The sequence below is a fragment of the Lonchura striata genome, chromosome 9 (genome assembly GCF_046129695.1).
Source record: "Lonchura striata isolate bLonStr1 chromosome 9, bLonStr1.mat, whole genome shotgun sequence".
NCBI classification, from domain to species: Eukaryota; Metazoa; Chordata; class Aves; order Passeriformes; family Estrildidae; genus Lonchura; species Lonchura striata.
This window is the reverse complement of record NC_134611.1, coordinates 23,507,486-23,528,340: the sequence shown is the minus strand read 5'-3', so window position 1 is coordinate 23,528,340 and position 20,855 is coordinate 23,507,486. Positions and strand designations below refer to the sequence as shown.

The following is a 20,855-nucleotide window of genomic DNA, read 5'->3' as shown; positions in this document are numbered from 1 at the left end:
TTTTTTTTTTCAGTTTGAGGAAATTTTGCTTATGTCTCTGTTTTTTCATTTTCAAAGGAAGGAATGTTGCAATTATTATTTACTATTATTACAATTATTACTTACTATTTCCAGTTTTCTTAATTTGTTAAGGGTTACTGTTATGATAGATGTAAAGTGATTCTGGAAATGCTGAGAGAATTATGAGTTTTCCCACCCATAGATTTTCATCACTTATGATATCTTGTCTTTAAAGACAAAACAGACACAGGTATACTAACAAAGGTATTCATTTGTCCCTATTTTGGGTAAAAGGAAAAAAAATCCTGCTAGAAGTATATAAATCTTAAAAATCACCCCATTGTGGGGAAATAGTGAGAGATTGATTTAATGTGTTTTGACCAAGAACATGTGCCAATTTCCAAAAATTTTATTTTTATGTGAGCACAAGAAGCTCCTAGATGAGAAAATTTATAGTGGAAATGTTGGCAGAAATTAACCTAATACTTCTTAAATAGTACCACTATGTTAAGAAACAGTGGATAGCAGACAGCTTTCTGTGGAAAATGATAAACATACAAGACCTCTGTAGGGGATCTCAGCAGAGCCATTTTTATTATCCAGAATAGTGGGTCTCTTTCTGTGATGTTGTTTTTATGCATAATATATGGAAATAAATGCAAAATCAACATTTTTTTAGCAGTTACATTTTTTCCAACACAATTTATAGTGTGTATTTACACAGTGCTCACTTAATTATATTTTATTTAAATAACTGTCTCTGGTACAGACTATTTTATTTTATTTTATTTTGTTTTATTTTATTATTTTATTTTATTTTATTTTATTTCATTTTATTTTTATCATCTCCTTTGAGACTGCATATGTGATGCAAACTCATAATTATACTGTTGATCACTTGCATGCTGAGCTGCATGCTGGTAATAGGAAGTGCCCTGAATTAAATCTTAGGAATTTAGACTGATTCCCAGTGTAGAAGTAAACAAACAGCATGAAAATCACAGATCAGAACTTACACCTTCTCACTCTCTCCTTTCAAAACCAGACATGATTTTAAGCCAGATTTTTGCACCTAGTCCATGTGGTATTAATTTGCATTGTTTTGTCATGTGAACAATAGTTGCTTTCCATTATAGCAGCAGAAATTAAGTGGATATGTTATTTATAACCACAGATGGAAATATCTAAGTATTATGTGCCTGGTTTCTGAATGAGAACTCTGTACTCCTGATGAACTGTAGACTACCTTTGGTTTTGTTATTTAATCTGCATATGCTTTCCTGCAGGGTGAGATCCAGCAGCTGTTGATTGTAGCTGATCCCAGAGCTGCATTTGACTATTGTGAGCATTATAGCCCAGACTGTGACTCCCCAGTGCCCAATGCTGCTCAGGCTCAAGATCCTCGAGTTGATGAGGTGAGTAATCAGTCATGTATTACTGGATTTATTGCACATTAGTGGTTGTGCTGGAGAAAAGTTACCCAAGGAATGCTTCCAGCTAAATGGCATTTATTGTTCTAGAGGTGAGGAAAGCAGGTTGCAGGAGTGCATTCATTTTTGCTGTCCAGTCATTTATGTTAAGCATTTGAAGGAACCTATCACCCTGGTTGTATTTGAATAATCAGCATTCTTAGTGAAGTTAAACTGTAATTCTTTTTAAAAAATTATGGCTGTATGAGTTTGTCTACTTATGCATATTTATTCTTCCTGTGTAGGTTTATAATTTTACTGATGCTGGATTTCAGCAAATGCCACATTTGAAATATGTGGGAGCTTTGAGTACCCCACAATTGTAAAGTTCTCCTGTTAAAAGTGCCCTGTTAAAAAGTTCTCCTGTTAAAAGTGTTTTAATGCATGCTGCATGCACAAATGCACGTGCACATAAAAGTGTTTCAGCCAGTTCCACTCATAGGAGGTAAACCAATAAGGACAAAACAGAGTAGGAATTTTTCCCAGAAACATGAAAGATATTTTGAGAAACCATTAGTCACTGTAGACAGTTCTCACAGACACAAACTGAGTAATTCACCCAGGTCAAGATAGGTCCTCAGATTAGACCTCTGAACACTTGTATGTATGGCTGTACACATTCTAAGTACTTCATTGAACAGTGTAAAGGGCAAAGCTTTTCCAAAACATAACAAGTCATAACTGAACTTGGCTCTGGACAGCTTGTATGCACATCATGTGTGATCTGACTGGTTATTACTACTGATTGCTCAAGAGATCAGCATTCAAAGCTTGCTGAATTGTTCTTAGATGTCTCCTTTGAGCTTGTTTTGGGACTGATTTTTTCCTAAATACATGGTAGTTTTATTTGTTGTTACTATTTATTCTGACTGAAAATTATGTCAGCAGGGGACAAAGACCCATAGGGTGCAGAACTTCTTTCAGAGGGACTTCCTCCCACCTCCATTCCAACTGAGGTGTAGTTCAAGATGTGTCAAGTCACCTACACACAGGCAGAGGACCTTACACTGCATTACAGTGTGTGGAGTCTGGGCTGTTCAGGAGGCTCCCAGAGGACCTGTCCATGTGCCTGCATATCTGGATCTCCATATTCCAAACCAGAACAGAGTGAAAACATATAGCTGGTAATTTATTCAAAGACAAAAAAGATAACAAGATCTAAATACTTTTTCATAATTAAGTTTCAAAGAAAATTTAAATTTTACTTGGGGATTTTCCTGGGATTTACTTCTATTTGGTTCCTCTTGGGTTTAGTGGTTTTTAATGTGTTTTTCAAAGGCCTATTTTTCCTTCTTGGTAACACACAGAGTTTGTGATAGTACCTACAGAGAAAAATGTAAAATCAAGGATTGTAATTTGTAGTGTAACATAAAATTAATTTGAAAACAAATTGAAGAGCACTCAATGATTAATAAAATGGAGAACTGCTGTTTCTATTTATTTCTTTTTTTGCTGAGCGTGGTGATTGGATTATTTTACTTAGCTTTCTGACCTAAGACACAATTTCCTTGCTGTGTTCCATGAGTTTATGTCACTTTGCATAAATATTCCCAGTGAAGTCAATAGATCTCTTCAATGTATAATAGTGAGCTAAAATAATCGCATCAGCAATGCTATCAATGTGATAAATATGAAATAGAATAAATGGCAGACTGAATTTATAGAATTATAGAATAGTCTGCTAAATCATAAAAAAACCAGCTTGTTGAGGCAGGCTACTTTGTTATCTTTTGAGAAGCAGCCTGTCAAATCACAAAGATAATTTATTTTAAAGAAATAAATGAAACAAGTTTTATTTTGCTACTGAAAGAATTTATAGAAGATAGTATAGATTTTTGTAAACTGTAATTGCAAAACTAAATAAGATGTTAAAAGATAAAAATACATTTGCAGCTAGTTAATAAGGAAATTGTTTTAGAATGCTTGATTACATGTTTTGAGGAGATTACAACTTTGATTAGTGATATTGATAGAATTTATAGACTTAGACTGTTGCAAAGCTTCTGACCTGTCCATATATGATATTTCAATTTTTTAGAGAAAGGTATTGTATGGTAATGTATTTGACAAAGAGAGTTGAATATGGGTGCCTTATTTCTGAAATTACTATCAACAATGAGCTGTCACCAAATTAAATTTTTAGTAGAGTTTCTTAGTAATTTTGCTAGAAATACAGAAATGTGTGTAAAATGGATGGCATTAAAATTTGTCAGAGCCACGATACTGCAGAGCAGTAAGCAGTGATGGGAACACAACTGAATGCAATGTTACACACATGCAAGCCAAAGAAATAACTGCAGGGCAAACATGATGAACTCAGTAGTACACTGCAATAACAGTCTGCATGCATGTGGTAACAGAAGAACCTTTCATCTGCAGCAGATTGTCCCCATCTGGGATACTAATCATGCTGAAAGGCAACATGGAAAGATTATTGTTCAGCTTGATTGGTTTTCATGGTTTGATCTTCAATGTTTTCACAGAAACTCTTGTGGTAGGAAGAGGGAAAACTGGGCAAAAGGCTAGGCAGGATGTGTCTTCAGAGTCTGGATTAAACCAGCAGAATCTTAAAGTATTTGTTGGGCACTAGCTAAAAAATATTCTAATTGTTAAAGGAGAAAAGTTTTCCTAAAATAGTACAATGCATGCGTTGGTTTGCAAATAAAGAAGTAAGAATTCAGATGCAGTATTACTTCTGCATGCTGTCACTTGAAACATAGACTGCATCATCACATATGTGGCTTACTTACCATATGCAAAGATCCAGGGCAAAAAGGAAACATAGACAAATGGGGTGGAGGGAGAAGAAAGATAATTTCAGTTAGGAAAATATCTACTAAAACTTGTAGGAAAGAAAGAACAAATTACCAAAATGATGGATCTCTAGATATCTTAAAGCCAAGGATAGAGACCTTTCTGAAAGTTTGGGGAAATGTTATTCATACTTTAGTTGACTCAGTTACAGAGTGACTGTAGGAAGTTTTGAAGTCTGCAAGTATGCGAGAGTTAGCCAAGGTGGTCTAATAGTCCCTTTTGGCATTATGTCTCTGAGCCTTTGAATTATTGCATCCAGAATATGAAACTGATACTTGGCTTAAAGATAAATTATGTTATTTCAGAGCCTATTAATGTGTGTTTCCAGCAATGATTACAAAACCCAAAGGAAGTGGTTGACTTTTCATCAGTAAAATAGAAAATTAGGTTTGTGAAGTTGCATTTAGGAAGATGAATAGGATTTGTCTTGAAATTGCACACTTTTGTAGTGTCCTGGCAAGCTCACAGCCTAGGAAGGCATTCTGTCTGAAAAGTTGGATATTGTTAGACCATTAAAGAAGCATCTAGAGAGAAGGATTTAGGTAAAAAGATACTGGTTTAAGGGCATGAGTACTTTGTTTAGCTAAATGCAATCCTTATTGCTCTAGGCAATGTTTCTTTCTCCAAAGGAGCAAATAAAAGATCCAGCATTTTAGGTTTGGGGGCATTTCTTTCAATAGCAGTGCTGATTTAAATCATTCATTTTCTATTTCTTTCCACCATATGCCCTCTTTCCAGTTCAGCTGGTGGAATTGCCTATGTGTTTGTTTTGGGAAGGATCTAAGACCTCACTAGACTAAAAATAATTACCATTCACAGAATCAGAGAAATGATGAAATATATTGTGGTGAATTTCCATTAAATGAGCTTGAGAATGCATGTCACATCACTGCAACATCAGAAATGAAATATTTGCTTTTTAAAATGTTTGAGTTTTTCTCAAGGCCTTACAACCTTCACTGTGCTCTCATATATAAATTTACTGGACACTGATTTTTAATCAAATTGTCTTTATTAATTATACCTTAAGTGCTTCATTGAGATTTCCTTTTTCTTGTTGCATTTTCTTTTTCTTTTGCATCATACTCAAACTGCAGTTTAGTTGGTCCAACAGAGAGGATTTCAATGCCTACTTTTTACTTACAGGATCTCTTCATGCCTTAATCAAATGCCAAGTTTACCCTAAACAAAGTTCAGGAAGAATCAAACGTGTCATAGTGGGATTCACAAAAATAGCAGGCTGTGAATAAAAACATACAACTCATCAGCCTAGAAAAGGAGGACAGATCTTAAATTCTACTCTTGTCTGCAGACTTACCCAGCTGTGCTGTCCTGTTCCCCCATGAGATTCTTTTCCCTCAGCAAGGTCAACTCCTCAACTCCTGCATCCTCACTTCTCCTTTCTTATAATGGGTGATCTGAGGATTTCAAGATGTAAGCTTTGGACCTGATTGGGTCTTTATATTTCTATTTTAATTCAGTCAGTCCCTTTCTTGACCCAAGTGACTGTGTTATATGTCTAAACAAGACTTATTTAACTGGGCAACCTCTACCTTTTGTGTTCAGGCTCTGCAGAATGTGTTTCACTTGGCTGCTGGCCAGGATTGTGGACTCTGTGTGAGTAGTTCAGGCTGAGCTGTTGGGATAGATGCATGTCAGAACCTTCCCTATCCCAAATGCTTCTATTCCCCTGGGATTTGTTCATCAGAACTAAGTGTCATTCAGACTGAAAACAGGAGAGTAGTAGATTAATAGTGTATATCCATAAACTTTACGCTGTTATTTATTGTCATTTATTTCCATCTTCAAGACATGTTTTAATTGAAGTGTGCATCAGCCTTCCTTGTTCTTGCTTGTGGATAGCCATAAATCTCTGTATCTTGTGATGACCTCAGCGGTTGGCACTACACAAAAAGGTGTTGCCTAAAAGTTCAGGAATCTGGGTTTTTTCACACTGAATGTATGACTTGGTTTTAAGGATCCCATATGGGTTTGAAATTATATTTTAAAACTATCAACACTGCTTTTCTTAAAGATACACACCTATGCATTTCTTATAAATACCTTGTGAACAATCTGGCCTCTATCCTGTTTTCAAACCCCTTTTTACTATAAATGGAAATTTATTAAATTCCTTTCCAGTTCAATCACATATGCTTTGCCAGCTCACAGAAATTAGAGCAGTGACAGACCTAGCCAGTCTTCATCATCCTTGATGTTGGGCAGTATATTTTCTGGAGCATCTACAGGTCTTTTCAAAGGAATCAGCTATCAGGCTTTCAAATCTCCTCTTGGAAGATTATTTTGTAACCTAGTGAATCACATGGTCTGACTTCTGCTGAAGAAATGCCTCTCCAAAGGAAATCAGCTTCATTTATTTTGGATCTATCCCAAACTAATGGATTATTTGGAGACATGAAATGTTTTCATTTAATGAAATTAATTTGGTAAATTAATTTTAAAAGTGCAAATAGCCCCAAAATATCTTGACTTGGAAGCTTCAAGCATCCTTTCAGAATATGTTAATTTAGTGTTCTTTGGGGTGTTTGACTGGTCAGAAAGACTAGTTTTCTGAAAAATGCAGAAAGGTGATTATTTTTATGTTTAATCTTATGTTTATTGTTACCTTTAGAACTGCAGTTAGCTAATTTAGCTGATATTAAAAACTGTGATCTTCCTAGATCTCTTTTTCTTTACACAGATATATAAACTTTTTATATAAGGGAGTAACATAATAAAGAACACTAAGAGCATTATTCTCCTTTTGAAAGAGGATATCTTTGGAGACTGAAGATAATGTTCTTATCTCCTTTTATCTCCTTGCTTTTATCACTTTTATGAACAATATAAGGACTCTATGGTAGAAGAGGCCATCCTCATCTTTTCCTCTAGCTTATACATGATTTACCATAGTTTTTAGGAAATGGAAAAATTGAGATGATGACTGTTCTGTGGTTGAGGATTTAGATTATTAATTGTTTTTATTTGGAAATGTAAAGAAAAAAATTGATAAAATCTACATTTTGGATGAGAAGTTAGGTTTTTTGAATATAGATAGCAGAATAATTGGTTTCAAAATTAAGGTTTCCTTCAGAATATTTGGGTTATTTCCCAGTTCAAATAGACTTTGCAGACTGCTGATCCTCTGTTTCTAAAATTCATCTGATGAAGAAAACAGTTCATCTCTTTAATTAGAATTGCATGATCTGGTAGTGTAATATAATCACTCTGGTAAAGAAAGCATGAGGTCATAATGGAAACATTTTGTCCCATCAAAAAGCAGCAGGTTTCATTCTTCCTTTCATTTGTAAGAAAATAGTCATATGCAATATTCATTACAAGAATGCCTGTTTAGTAACTATTGGTGGTCTTACTAGAGAAGAAAGAAAAGCAAGAGGAAGAAAATTGCATCACATCTGAAGTATGTGTTACCTGATGTCTCTTAGCTGAAATCCCTTGATGAGTTTAACCTCTTATTTATTTTGAAATTCTAGATCCTTTTTCCTATATATTCAAGAGTCTACTTACTATCTTTCCTTGATTAGTAGAGCAACTATGATAGATTTCTCTGCCCAGCTTCTGTGAACTAATAGCAGGGCCTGTGTTTTTGGTATCCAAAATGTAAAGAAACTTTCCTCAACGTGTGTTGAGGAGAAACTGAGTGGATCATATCCCTGTCTCTGGTCATCTAATAAAGGTGACCTTTTGGTTGTGTAGCTCCAGAAAAATAAGGGGTATGTGCTTATCTAGTTTTAACTATATAATGTTAATGGCAGGGTAAGTTTGAGTTGCCAGCTTCACAGCAGGTGACTAAAGCTATGAAATCTGTCCCTCATGTTTGTATATTTAGTCTTCATTTACCTGACTGGTCCTTCACTAGTCCTGTTGTGTCATATTAAAAGCAGGGAACAGCCTTCATCAGGTCGAGTTGGTAAAATCATTCTGTGAGTAAATCATATTTCTAAAGTGCATCTTTACATCAGCTAGGGGTGTAGAGATGCATTCCTCCATCTGAACAGATTGTGCCTCAGGAAATACACCTGGAAGATTTTGCATCTATATTTAACTCTTTGCAGCAGGACCCCTGGAGCTCAATACAAAACATATTCTCTGTTTATCAGCTGGTGTGAAATATGAGACTTGCTGTTTTTTCAGAAAAAAAGTCTTGGGAAAGGAAGGGCTGCTAAGAATAAAGTTTATCTTGTAGAACATTTAGGCTACTACGTATTTTCACTTGTGCTCCTTGTGTCAGTGGGGACTACAAAGTGATTTCAAAACTACTTGCATATGGTTTTGGCATAGTGGCCACATGTCCTAGCTTGTAAGTTTGAGAATTTTTGTAATACCCCTCTGATACTGTGCTCTTAAAGTAGAAGGTCTTCACCTGCTTGGCAGTAATCTGACTCCAGCATGGAAACTGTCATTCCCCTCTTCTCATCCATCCCTGTTATTTTATTCTGCATGCCTGCATATCAGTGCAACCAAAATATACTCTTGTATTTGTGATCATATTTTGCATATAAGGAAAGTTTCACTTTCTTTAACAGAAATGAGTGAAGCACAATACCCAAAAGTATTTACTGTGTGATTATGCATGATGCAATAGATCTGTCCACATACTTGTGCTTTTTTGTATGTTTTCTAGTTCTCATTCATAAATTTCTGATTTTTTGAACTAGGCCTCTTAGCATAAATATCAGCTTATTCACTACTTTCTTTTTTAATACTAATATACTTGGCACAGATATTTTTCCATCCTTTTTTTCCCCAATCTACATTTTTGTTTAGTTTATGGCCTCTGAAAAACTACTTGTAATCCACTGATACAATTTTATTAGTCATGTGGTTGGCACCATTCAGCACAGCCATTCAGCTTACCTTGAGAAAAGCCATACTACTGAGACTTGCAAAACAGTTATAATACTGACAGGCACAGAATTATATTTTAATTGTCAGTTGGTCAAAGTGACTGCTGGAATAAATGCTTCCAGTTTCAGAATAGGTTGATAATGCTTACTACAAAGGAATCTGTGTGTCTATATGTTACTGAAACAAACTCCTAACAGCATATTAAACTTAAATCTGGCTAACAACATGGTAGTTCTATCCAAAATGTTGCTCCACTTCCCTATTAAGATATTTGATATTTTTTAACATAGGTAGTGTCTTTTGCTTGGGTTCCAATAAAAATTGCATAGCAGAGTGTTTGATTCATGTTGTTTGGCTGAGGAAGCATTTAACAGTATGAAATTGGTTACCACTGTTAGGGTGGAATGACAGATTTTAGAGAGGTATATTCACTGAATACTTTTTATTTTCCTTGTAGATAAACGTAGTTTGTGTGGACTTCTTTAGAGAAGATAAACAAATCACTTGCAGACATTTTTATAATTTCCAAATATATACTACAATTTCAATGCTATTCTGTGACTATTTCAAAAAGTATTGTTTTATCCATGTGGTTCTTCCTTTACTTCCCTTTTGTGGCTGTTTATGGTGTCCCAGAAGCTTGTCATTGCATTTCTTCTTTGGGTGCCAGTGGCACACTTCTTAGAGACAGGCTGTATTGAGTTGCATTTCCAGAGCTGCACAAGCCAGAAAATGTGCTTTTATACCTTGACACACGTATAAATGTATCATTGTTGCACATGAGGCCCTTCCACTCTACTAGTTATAGGTCAAACATGTTTCATTGACTTCACTGGGTTAGGACTGAATCTTAATTTGCTGAAGACGGAGAGAAAAATTCCATATTACTTTGCCATGATTAAGTCTAAAATGCTGCAGGTTTTGAAAAGTGTAGATACTGTTAACTCTTCGGTTATATAAAAGATACCACTGATGAAATCAAATCATTGCTTACATTATATGAGGCAGATACATAGAGCCCATATACTTCACAAAGAGGATATTCTCCACCTAAAATGACATGTTATTATTTAAATGTACTTTGAAGTGCTCTTATTAATGTGGAATATAGTTTTGAATGAATATGTTACGTCCTTTTATAATGTTTATCAAATATCATGACTGATCAGTTTATATGTGCAAGGGTAGAAATAAAATCAAAGGACAATTGAGCAAAAAGCATCTGCCTTCTGAAAACTATCTGTCTTCTTTTTAAGCAAAGCTGTTGATCATAGTAAGACTGAGCAGTCACAGGAGTGGAGTAATAAAAACCCATGTAAAAGGATTTTAAAGTGATTCAGGAACAGTTAAACCAATGTTTTGGTCACATGGTAGAATATAGTTTGGAATATGGAGATCTATTTCAATTTGTAATTTCTTCTGAAATGTCCATTTCTTTCTGATAATGATGACTTCTATGAATCCTTAGATTGGTTTGAAAGTGTAATGTACTAATTCTCTTTCTCATCAACATAATGAAACAAGCAGATATTTTCTTCATTTTAAAGACAATGATGCTGAATCATTGAGAGGAGAGAGGGATTTCAGAAGGGACAAGTTCACGTGAATATGAAATATTCACATTTGAATATTTCTTCTTAAAGGGAAAGCAAACACTTGTCCCTCTGGCCACAGTTCTTCCTTCTTTTATCTCCCTGGGCACATAAAGAGTAACCAGGAGTCTGCTTTAATTTGCCAGACCAATCAGCTCTTGTAGCTGCAAGTGTGGTAGGAGTGGGAAGATAATTTAAAGCTGCCCTTTCTTCTCAGTTCTGATGAGTTGTACTTGGTGCAAATAATGTGGAGATCAGGATCTTCTTGGCATGGCCAAGAGTACAGCTCAGGAGTTCCTGGCTCCCTAGATCATGCTCACCACACTACACAAGCCAATTCTAAAGCTACTTTCTCTTGTTAAAGTTTGTGTATCAAATCTTCATTTGATAAAAATTATAGAAACAGAGTCATGGAGCAATTTACAGAAGGTGAATCTGAAATGAAATTACAGTGGTGAGGCTTTGCTCAGGGAATTTATACCATGGAACTGTCCTGGTTTTCAATCTCGACATCAAACAAGAGGAAGATAGCCATGTTTTTTTGTGAGCTGTGAGCTCTCCTGTACCTGAAATTATTCATGTCAGATATTGGCACCTCTGCTCTTCTGGTCACCTGAAAAAAATATAAGTAAAAGAGGTATTATTTAAATATATGATGTTTCACAAAGATCTGTTGGTGCTCCCAGTAGTCAAAATTATATTTGATTCTTCTTTGCAGTCCAATTAATAAGAGGTTTTTTCCTGGCATTTTTATTTACTTTTTTACTATTTCTGTAGAGTGCTTTGAAAGAAATGAGAAGTTGTGAGGTTTTTCCCCCCAAATGAATAATTATATTCAATTGTTAATAGTGCCTTAATTTTGTTAACCTTTATTCCTAAGTAAAGGTGGAGATACTTTCCAGTATTGCTAATCTAGTTTGCTACCTCTAACATGGGAATGCCTGATATTTTTCCATTTGCAATGTAGTACACACCAGAAGATTTTATCGAATATGACTATGAGTATGGGGATGCAGATTATAAAGAAACTGATTCTGTAACAGAGGGACTCCCACTGTTCGAAGAGACAGTAGCACAAACAGAGGTAACAGAATCTGATCTGTTTGTTGTGTGGTGTCCAGCTGTCCCCTACCACATGGTTTGTCAATTTGTGTCTTTGTATATGAGCTAAATGCTTTCCTCTCACTCATTTCTTTACTTCATAGCTGTAACCCTTGCTTTCAGTTAGAGATGGAAGGTCTCACGGCTGACAGCATTCATCTTGCATTTGGTTACCCTTCTTTCATTCACCCTTTCTCATTTTCCTTCTCATTATATTTATGTTTTCCCATTCCATCTTTCATAAAATTTGCAGAAGAAGAAAGCCATGGTCAAAAAGAAGAAGAGGACTGTGGCCACTAGCTCAAAGGACAAACTTCAAAAGGCCACAACAAAAAAATTTGAAAAATATGCATCCAAGAAGAAGAAAAGTTATCAAGCAGCAACAAAAGGCAAACTAGGGGTAATGGTACCCAAGAAATAATCAAGATCTTTCCCAGACCAAGACTGGAAGATCTTTGATAATAAGAAAAATAATTACCTAACCCCACTAGATGAATACATCTGGCTAATACCATAACCTGAATAACAACAATACCTCTTGAATTTTTCATACAAGTTTTTTTTTAATAATGTATTTGTCTTTTCATACTAGGCCAACGTTATTGATGGATTTCAAGATTATAGAATAGCTGAAAATGACTATGGGCCCCAGACAGAAGCTCCCTCCAGAGCTACTGAAGCAAATGAGGTAATAAGGACTCTCAGTAAAATACTTGTCCCAGCAGGTGTCATTCCTTTAGAAAGTACAAGTGCATTTTAAAAGGATGGATTTCTATGTAAATGATACAAACTCTACCAGCACTTTATGTGATTTTATATTTTCTTAGCCAATATCAGAAACTATTTTCTTGGGCAGAACTCCCATTAATTCTGTAGAGATCTGCCGAATCTTCAGTCTGCAGAGTTCATAATTCTGTAAATAGTTCAGTAATATATGGTGTAGGAATGTGGTGTTTCTTCTTCCAGTGTGAATGTGAATGGAGCTATGTCTAGCACAAACTAGGTTAGATATTAGACATAGCCCTCCTGATATAATAGGAAGGGTAGTCTCTAATTTTTCCTGTAATTTTTAAGGTACAGCATAAAAGAACTTAACACAAGACAAAGAATGGCTGCCACCATAGCAGCATATGGAAGTTCAATCAGAAGCCATAATTTCTTTTTCATAGTTCTTCAGCTAACAAAATCAAATCATTTGATCTTTACTTGCTCTATTCAAAAGAAACATTATAATTTGAACTGTCAAAAAAGATAAAATTATTATTTTGACTATTATTATTTTGGCTATTCTTAGAAAGCCACAATAACATGTCAAAACATTATTTTGTTAAAATGACTGCAGCTAAGCCAGTGTTGATTAATATGTTTGCATATTAATTAATGCTAGTATTAGAAAAATGATGGCAGATTTTAAGAAATATTGTTCTCATTTTTCTTTTCCTTTTCCTTTTAAAATTTAGATTGTTGCTTAAAAGATGTACAAAACGCCCCCTCACCTCTTTCCCCTGAATATTTGAAAAGAAAAAGAGTGCCCATTTTTCCTATGCTTTTCCTCTTATGTATCTTGGAAGGTGAAAGTGAGTTAATGTATGCTTTACTCATTTTGCTGTTAAGCATTCTTGTGTTCAGTCTCATGTTTGTTTCTCACAAATTGATCAACAAATGTATCTAAATCGTTCTGTTTCCTGGGCAATTCTAAGCCAATTGTACAATTGTAGAGCCGTAATGAGGTAGATTCAAAGTGCTAAATGCTCTCCTTGGTGAAAGCACTTCTTCATAAAGGTAAAATTTGCCTTAGAATTGGTTCTCATCTGTGTTTATTCCAGCTATAATGTAGTAGTCATACTCCTGTAACTAGTGGAATTAGGCAAGTGTTAAATCAGAATCTGGCCTTCTACTTTAATTGCAATATATTTCAATGATATTAGATCAAGATTTTTTAATTGCACTAGATGTTGATTAGCTTCTGAATATTTTCAAGATCACACTACTTCATATTGTCTGATCATTTTATATTAGCAAGATCTGAACTTCAATTTCTTTCAAAATTTTCCTGTATGCAAAATTATTGAAAGACCTCTGTAATAGAATAATGCAATCCTCCTTTACTTCACAAATGGTTTTGTACATCTCAAATATAGCATTCTTTTAAACTGCTTTAGTACTTTTAAGTTGTTTGCTTGGTTTGACAGCTTACATACTTTAAGATGAAAGCTTAGATTTCAAAAATCTTAAAATTAATCTGAATCATACAGGTAGAAATTAGACAAAAAATAGGTAAATTACCATGGCACAAAACAAGTAATGTCTTTTACTGATAAATAAACTTCAAAATCATTAACAAGAGAAAAAAAGTTTAGCTCAGCATTGGTATTTATAGACAGAAAATAATTGAAATGCTGGACTTAACTAAAGTGATGCTTGCACCTCCTCCACATTGCTATTATAAAAAGATCTGAACTTATTCACTGCTCATTGCATATGTTCATTCAAGAATGCTTGTAAGAGTGAAACCAAGCAGCGAAATTCAGCTATATTTGGCACTGAAGTAACATTACGCAAGCAGTACACATAATACTGGATATATTGAATTCAGTGGTTTTGGAAATAAAAACCCAAAGCATATGAAAACATTACTTCTTTGTACTACTTATACAAAGATCTTTTAATTACTCTGAAAGGCTGAGCTTCCATTCCTTCAGACTCTAATTAAAAGACAATATGCTGTAGTTCTACTGTTCTTTCTTCTTTTGACAAGTCATCATGGTGGATCAGCGTATGCTTACATTGCTTTACTAACAATAACCCACATATTCCTCCTATTCCCAAATCTTTGCTACTGATATGAATAGCAAAATCCTGTTGAAGAAGTTTTTGCTGAAGAATACATAACTGGAGAGGATTATGATAAAAAAACTGAGGCAACTGAATATGGAAGCAGAGGAGTAGACCTCAGTGAATCTGATCTGCTGGTAGATGGAGATTTAGGAGAATATGATTTTTATGAATATAAAGAATATGAAGAGAAACCAACTGATTCCACTAATGAGGAGTTTGGTCCAGGTGTTCCTGCAGAGACCGATATCACAGAAACAAGCGTAAGTTGACTGGAGGCATCATGCAGATTAATCTTATTTAGCAATTCTTTTATAATTGTACAGTCTCAGAACTGCACAGACCCTGATCCACATTAGATATATTCTCCTTGTACATATTAGATATATTCTCATTTCCAATAGCCTTTGGATCAAGGCCATCCTCTTGTTTTAGTAAACTTGAACTTTTTATTTTTATCACATAAGAGTTTTGTCTCATTTGCTGAAGGGAGTAAGGGAGGGTGGAAGATGGGAGGAAAAGGAAAGAGGAAAGGAAATTAAAAAAATAAATTTCTAAATGAACAGTTTTAAAAACCTTTCTAAACTAGAGCTAAAGCTGGAAATAACATAAGTTCTAATGCAGGTACAAGTGCTGTAATTAATATTTTTATATTTTTTCCTTAAGAAATTGAAATATGTGTGTCTAGAATCCTATGGCTTTTGCGGCTTTCCAAGAAGAAAATTCATGAGTGGGAAGGTTAAGGCCTGAACCCTTTCATGAAAATAAGTTTAGTCAATGGTGACAGGTTTATGGTCTTGCAGAAGTGATTTAACAGGTCAGTATATATAAAGATGGATAGGGTGACATGCTGGATCCTGTGAATCATGCTCTGAGTTTTATAGCTCTCTTTCTCTCTGACTTAATCATAGGCTAAACAGCAGGGCTTTAACTTTCCTTTAGTTGTGCCAATATCCTTGTTTATCAGTTTACCAGCTGTGGATGCTGCAAAGAAAATGAATATGGCTGAGACTGGAAGGAAAAGAATTTCCCATTTGGATTTTTTAATTGGGAAGACCCTGAATATAGTAGACAAAGATAATTTTGTTTGCACTATTTTCTCAGTCTTATCTTTATTTTCTCCTCACAATGTCAAAACTTCAGTTTACAAAGGATCCAAGAAATAACAGCAAATGCTGTGAGGTTGATTTCTCTGCCAACCTTGAAACCCATCCTTCTGTATTTCATTTACTGCTCTTTTCTATACCCTGTTGGGGTCATTGTATTTTTTAATGATCCTTATCTGTGCAATGTGATACAAGTGTACTCTTTTCCTTCTAGCCCAGATGGGGACACTGTGGCAGAATGACACAGAAAAGGTCAGATTATCTGTGAAGCAAAGAGCCCATAAGGCACCATTTGTGCCTGCATTAAGCAAATGACGGTGTAGTCTCTATCCCCTGGTGTAAATTTCAACTTAAAATGCCTTGATACAAAGCTGAAGGAGTCAGGAATCCTGAATTAGAATACAGGTTCTGGTCTGTGCAAGCTTTATTACAGTTGTCATCTGCTGAGTCAGACATATGTCATTTTCCTTTGGCATATGGATGTATTTAGAATAACTGAAGTTCTGCCTATGATAAAAAAAAGCAAGATGTAAAGTACTCAGTATATGCGAACTTTCAAAAAGTGGAAATATTTCCAAAGATGGAGAAGATGGAGACCCTGATGTCATTTTTTACAAGTAATTTATGTCAATTTAATAAAACATGATTGCCTATACCTCTTGCTACTTGATTTTTATGAACTACCAATGAGTTTATGAACATCATTACTAGTGAGATCTGTGCCTTTATAAGTCAGTGCAAAATGCACAGTCTGTGAATCTCTGTTTTTCCATTCCAAAATATTTTGTATTGACATACTGTAACATTATCCTTACTATTCTTACTAATCCTCAGCTATTTTGTAGAGTAAATGTTGAATCACTCTATTGAAATTTTTTAAAAAGCACATTTTAAATTTCAGGCTGGTCAGAACTTAATTTCTAGTAGATATGTTAATGATCAAAAGAGATACTTCTGAAGAAAAATACATTATCTCATGATTTTAAAAAAAATCTGTTTCTTTTTCTTTGTTTGAAACTTGAGTCTGTTTCTTCCAATAGGATGTGTTATTGACATATTGTTTTAGATACTTCTGTTACCCTAATCCTGAATCCAAAACTTCCCACAGAGCTGGTCCTCAAACAATTTTGCAGTTGATGCTAATTCAGGTAGTGATGAGGCATCATTGATTATCTGTGAAATATTCTTAGTGTCCACAGTGCCTCTTATCTCCTTTCTCGTTTATGCCAGATCTTTCTTAGGTTGGTTTACATGTTGTGGATGTCTCATTAATGAAATGAGGAGCTTGAAAGGTACGGTCCATACTGGACCAAGAGATCTTTCTTTCCATCTTACTTTAGGCTGCTTAGTTCATAAAGCCATGAAAAATCATTGTCAATTGCCAAGAATATTTCCAATCAAAATAAGATAAGAAACAAGTCTGCGACTTGCACACAGAAGATTCTATTTTATTCTATTTCTATTTTTTAGATTGTATTTTCAAAGTTCTAATGTAAAACATGGGATAAACACTCATGGGATGCACATCTCATTCCAAAAGTACAAACTGACAATATCCAATAATGGAGAAAGCATACACACAGTTTTTGCATTTTCCATTTCTCATGCATTACATATTTTTGATTTATATGGTTTGTACCTGTGATGTACTTTTTATAGTACAGACCAATTCCAGCTTTAGCTTTCAGTTACAGGTTGCTGCAATTCTTTATTGTACCAGGTCCTTAGACCTTCTACTTACTTTTGTTTCTGGGGTTGTTTACTGGCCAGGTGACAGGACATGGGGCTTATGGAGAAAAAGGCCAGAAGGGAGAGCCAGCTGTGATTGAACCTGTAAGTACAGATGTCAGGGAGTTTTTCAGTAGCACTGTATAACAAATATTCACTGTTAATGCATTATTATGAAATGTTGTTGTTCATGATAGGATGACAGCATCTACACTGTCCATGATCTCTGAAACAGTCCCTGTAATGTGGATGATATAAAGTAATTACTGACAGTGGCCTGTTCCGGCTACTCCTTTGGTTACTTGAAGGACTAACTACACGTTCCTTAAAAAAAAAAAGAGAATCTTCTACAGAGGAAAACAGGTCACTGATCTGATCTTCAGGCCATCTAGTAACTACATCCTGGACAGTTCCACCAAGAAAACTTTCAGCTTAGGCACAGGTAACACCATCACTACAGGTTTCAGCAAGGGCAAGGAAGCCTTCCTCACTTTTAATGCCATGCAACGGTTCAGATTCTCATGCTAGGAACTGTAGAGAGAAGATTCCTGGAAAAGATTATCAAAACACTAAGAAATGTTAACTTTAGTAGATCAGCTAAAAAGATTTTTTATGTTTTTCTACAAAATAATTAATGTAATATTGTGTTCCACCCAACCCTAGGGTATGCTCATTGAAGGACCACCGGGGCCAAGAGGACCTGCAGTAAGTATTTGAATCACAGTTTCCTTTATTGCACTTGATTTATGCACTGTGCTTTTCTATTCACAAGTTAACACAATATTGATCTTATTATAGTTCCCAAATATGTATCATATTTAGGACTTTTAGAAGGGAATAGAAAAGGGTCATCTGTAGCATTTTCAGTGACAGCAAGCTATAAGCTGATGGCATGTGAAAAATCTAAGTTTTGAATGTTGACTATAAATCTTTGTAATAAAAAACAATATGCTGCTTTATAAATTATTTTATCCAAATATGTGTTCATCATAACTTTTGAGAGAAAAATAGTTTGAAAGTCTTCAAGCATTCAGCATAATTATGTTATTCATTTTCTATAGGGTTTTACAGGTCCCCCAGGTTTACAAGGTCCTGTTGGTCCTCCAGGTGACCCTGGTGAAAGGGTAAGTCAACAAACATATTATCCCATGCATTCATAGGATATCTTGTACTAATTGCTACACAAGGGTGAGTTAAACCCTGATTTGATATAGATCCACATATGTTAGAAACTTCAGTGGAACTGAGGCTGATTCATTCAGCTAAGCAAATTAAGTGAGAATCTGGACAAACATTTTCTTAGTGGTAGAAATACAAGAAGATGTTTAAATTCTGGTTTGTTAGTATTTTTCTGGTTTGATTTGTTTAGAAATATACTAAAGTAATAGATACAAACATTTCATACAAATCTGAATGAATTTTAAAAAATTTTGTAAGCCTTTTCCTACTGCCACTACTAACACAATTTTAAAACAGCCTAAACATATTTATTTGAGGAAAATATGGTACTAAAATGCTTTCCTGTGTTTTAGGAGAGATAGTTTACTGGTCAATCCAGCATGTTCATGCTGTATTCATATATGAAAGATGTTAAGATGCTATCACTTCACTGTATAATGAGATAATATTAAAATCCCAGCAATGCTTTACCTTCCTAATAAGTCAGCATTCACACTTCTTTCATATTTCTGTCTGTAGATTAATTAAATATTCCAGAATCTGAACTTGTAAAATGGAAATTTTAACACCTAGTAAAGGAATAACTACCAACAGTACTTAGTTTTTAACTGGCTGCTTACTGAATTCATCATGAGGAAATTCTTGACTAAGCACGTCATGTGCCTGTCACAGACCAGACACGACACAAATATATAATTGCAGCAATTAGGCTGGGAGGAGAATGGACTGAGAGCAGCCCTGCAGAGAAGGACTTGGGGGTGTTGGTGGGCAAGAGACTTGACATGACCCAGTAACATACACTTGCAGCCAACCGTATCCTGGCTGCATGAAAGAAGCGTGAGCAGCAAGTCAAGTGAGGTGGTTCTGCCCCTCTGCCACTCCTCTGTGCCTCTTCTATGAAGACAGGCTGAGCTGTGGGAGAAGGCTGCAAGAGAGGGGCAGAGAGACTTTTTACAAGGGTCCATAGTGATAAGACAAAGGGGGAGGTTTTTAAATGGAAAGAAACCAGATTTAGATTAGATATTGAGAAGAAATTCCTTATACTGACAGCAGTGCGGCTCTGTAGCAGGTTGCCAAGATGGCTGCACCATCCCTGGAAGTGTTCAAGACAAGGCTGAATTGGGCTTTGAGCTACCCAGTCTAGTAAAAGTTGTCCCTGCCCATGGCAGGGAAGTAGAAACTAGATCTTTAAGATCTTCTCCAAGCCATTCTATTAGTATAAATTTATGTAAGTGACTCAAAAGGTTTCTCTTACATTACTGTCTTCCTTTTCTCACCATTTTTGTCTCATGTCTTTTTTCTTTTAGGGTCCACCTGGTCGCCCTGGTCTTCCTGGTGCTGATGGTTTAGCAGGTCCCCCAGGTACCATGTTAATGTTGCCGGTAAGTTGTGGCTACAGGGTAAGCAGCCTACTAAAACTGGAAGTGTCTTTCAAGAAATGTATAGGTATTTTATTTTTTCATCTAATTTTGTCTATGGAATGAGAGAACGATACAGAATTTCTTTTATGGCATAAGCATTTGAAATTCATATATATGGTGCCTTTTTTTTCCTCAAAAAACCCTTATGCTTTAGGTCCTGTATGGCTGACAGACTGGGACATACACGAGTGAATTACAGACACTGAAAACCGCCTTATATTTTTAACAGTAACTGTGTTTTGCTACTATATGTCCAAAACAACGAGTCTGCTGTTGTACAGAGAGCCTGTACTCCCAACAGGCTTGTGTGCTTTCAAGTCTCATTGACATGTAGATTTTTAAGTATTCCATGCTTCAAATCAGACTTCAGTGTCCTCTTTGAAGAGTCAGTGCATCCTTTGAATAGAAATATATGCACATAGCCAACTCTACTCCCACTGGAGTTAAAGCAAAACACCATCTGTTTTAGCAGGTGGAGGAACAAGCCCAAAGCTGTTAAAGTATCTTGCAGCACTGGGGTACGAAAATCACTTGGAATTAACTATTCCTAAATGTGTCTATGGGTGAAAAAGATCTGTGTCAACTCTGGGTGTAGGCAAACTGGACAAACTGTTGTGGCAGTGCAGGATTCATGGCCCTGATACCCAGTGTATGCCTTTGGAAAGCTGTGCTTCTTGCGGCCTAGCATTTCTGCAACATTGCAAGCCTTGTGCCAGCAGTTTCATTAGCAATAGCAGTGCA

The 20,855-nt window shown here is 35.4% G+C and overlaps 1 protein-coding gene across 1 annotated transcript in view; it reads left to right on the top strand.

Moving 5' to 3' along the window:
• COL11A1 (collagen type XI alpha 1 chain) overlaps positions 1-20,855 on the top strand; it is a 130,106-nt gene that overhangs the window by 31,185 nt on the left and 78,066 nt on the right. Inside the window, exons 6-14 of the mRNA XM_031505522.2 lie at positions 1,287-1,415; positions 11,712-11,828; positions 12,099-12,245; positions 12,438-12,533; positions 14,698-14,943; positions 17,557-17,619; positions 18,178-18,219; positions 18,576-18,638; positions 20,001-20,075. Of these exons, the coding sequence (XP_031361382.2) occupies positions 1,287-1,415; positions 11,712-11,828; positions 12,099-12,245; positions 12,438-12,533; positions 14,698-14,943; positions 17,557-17,619; positions 18,178-18,219; positions 18,576-18,638; positions 20,001-20,075 (978 nt within the window). The remainder of the gene's footprint in view (positions 1-1,286; positions 1,416-11,711; positions 11,829-12,098; positions 12,246-12,437; positions 12,534-14,697; positions 14,944-17,556; positions 17,620-18,177; positions 18,220-18,575; positions 18,639-20,000; positions 20,076-20,855) is intronic.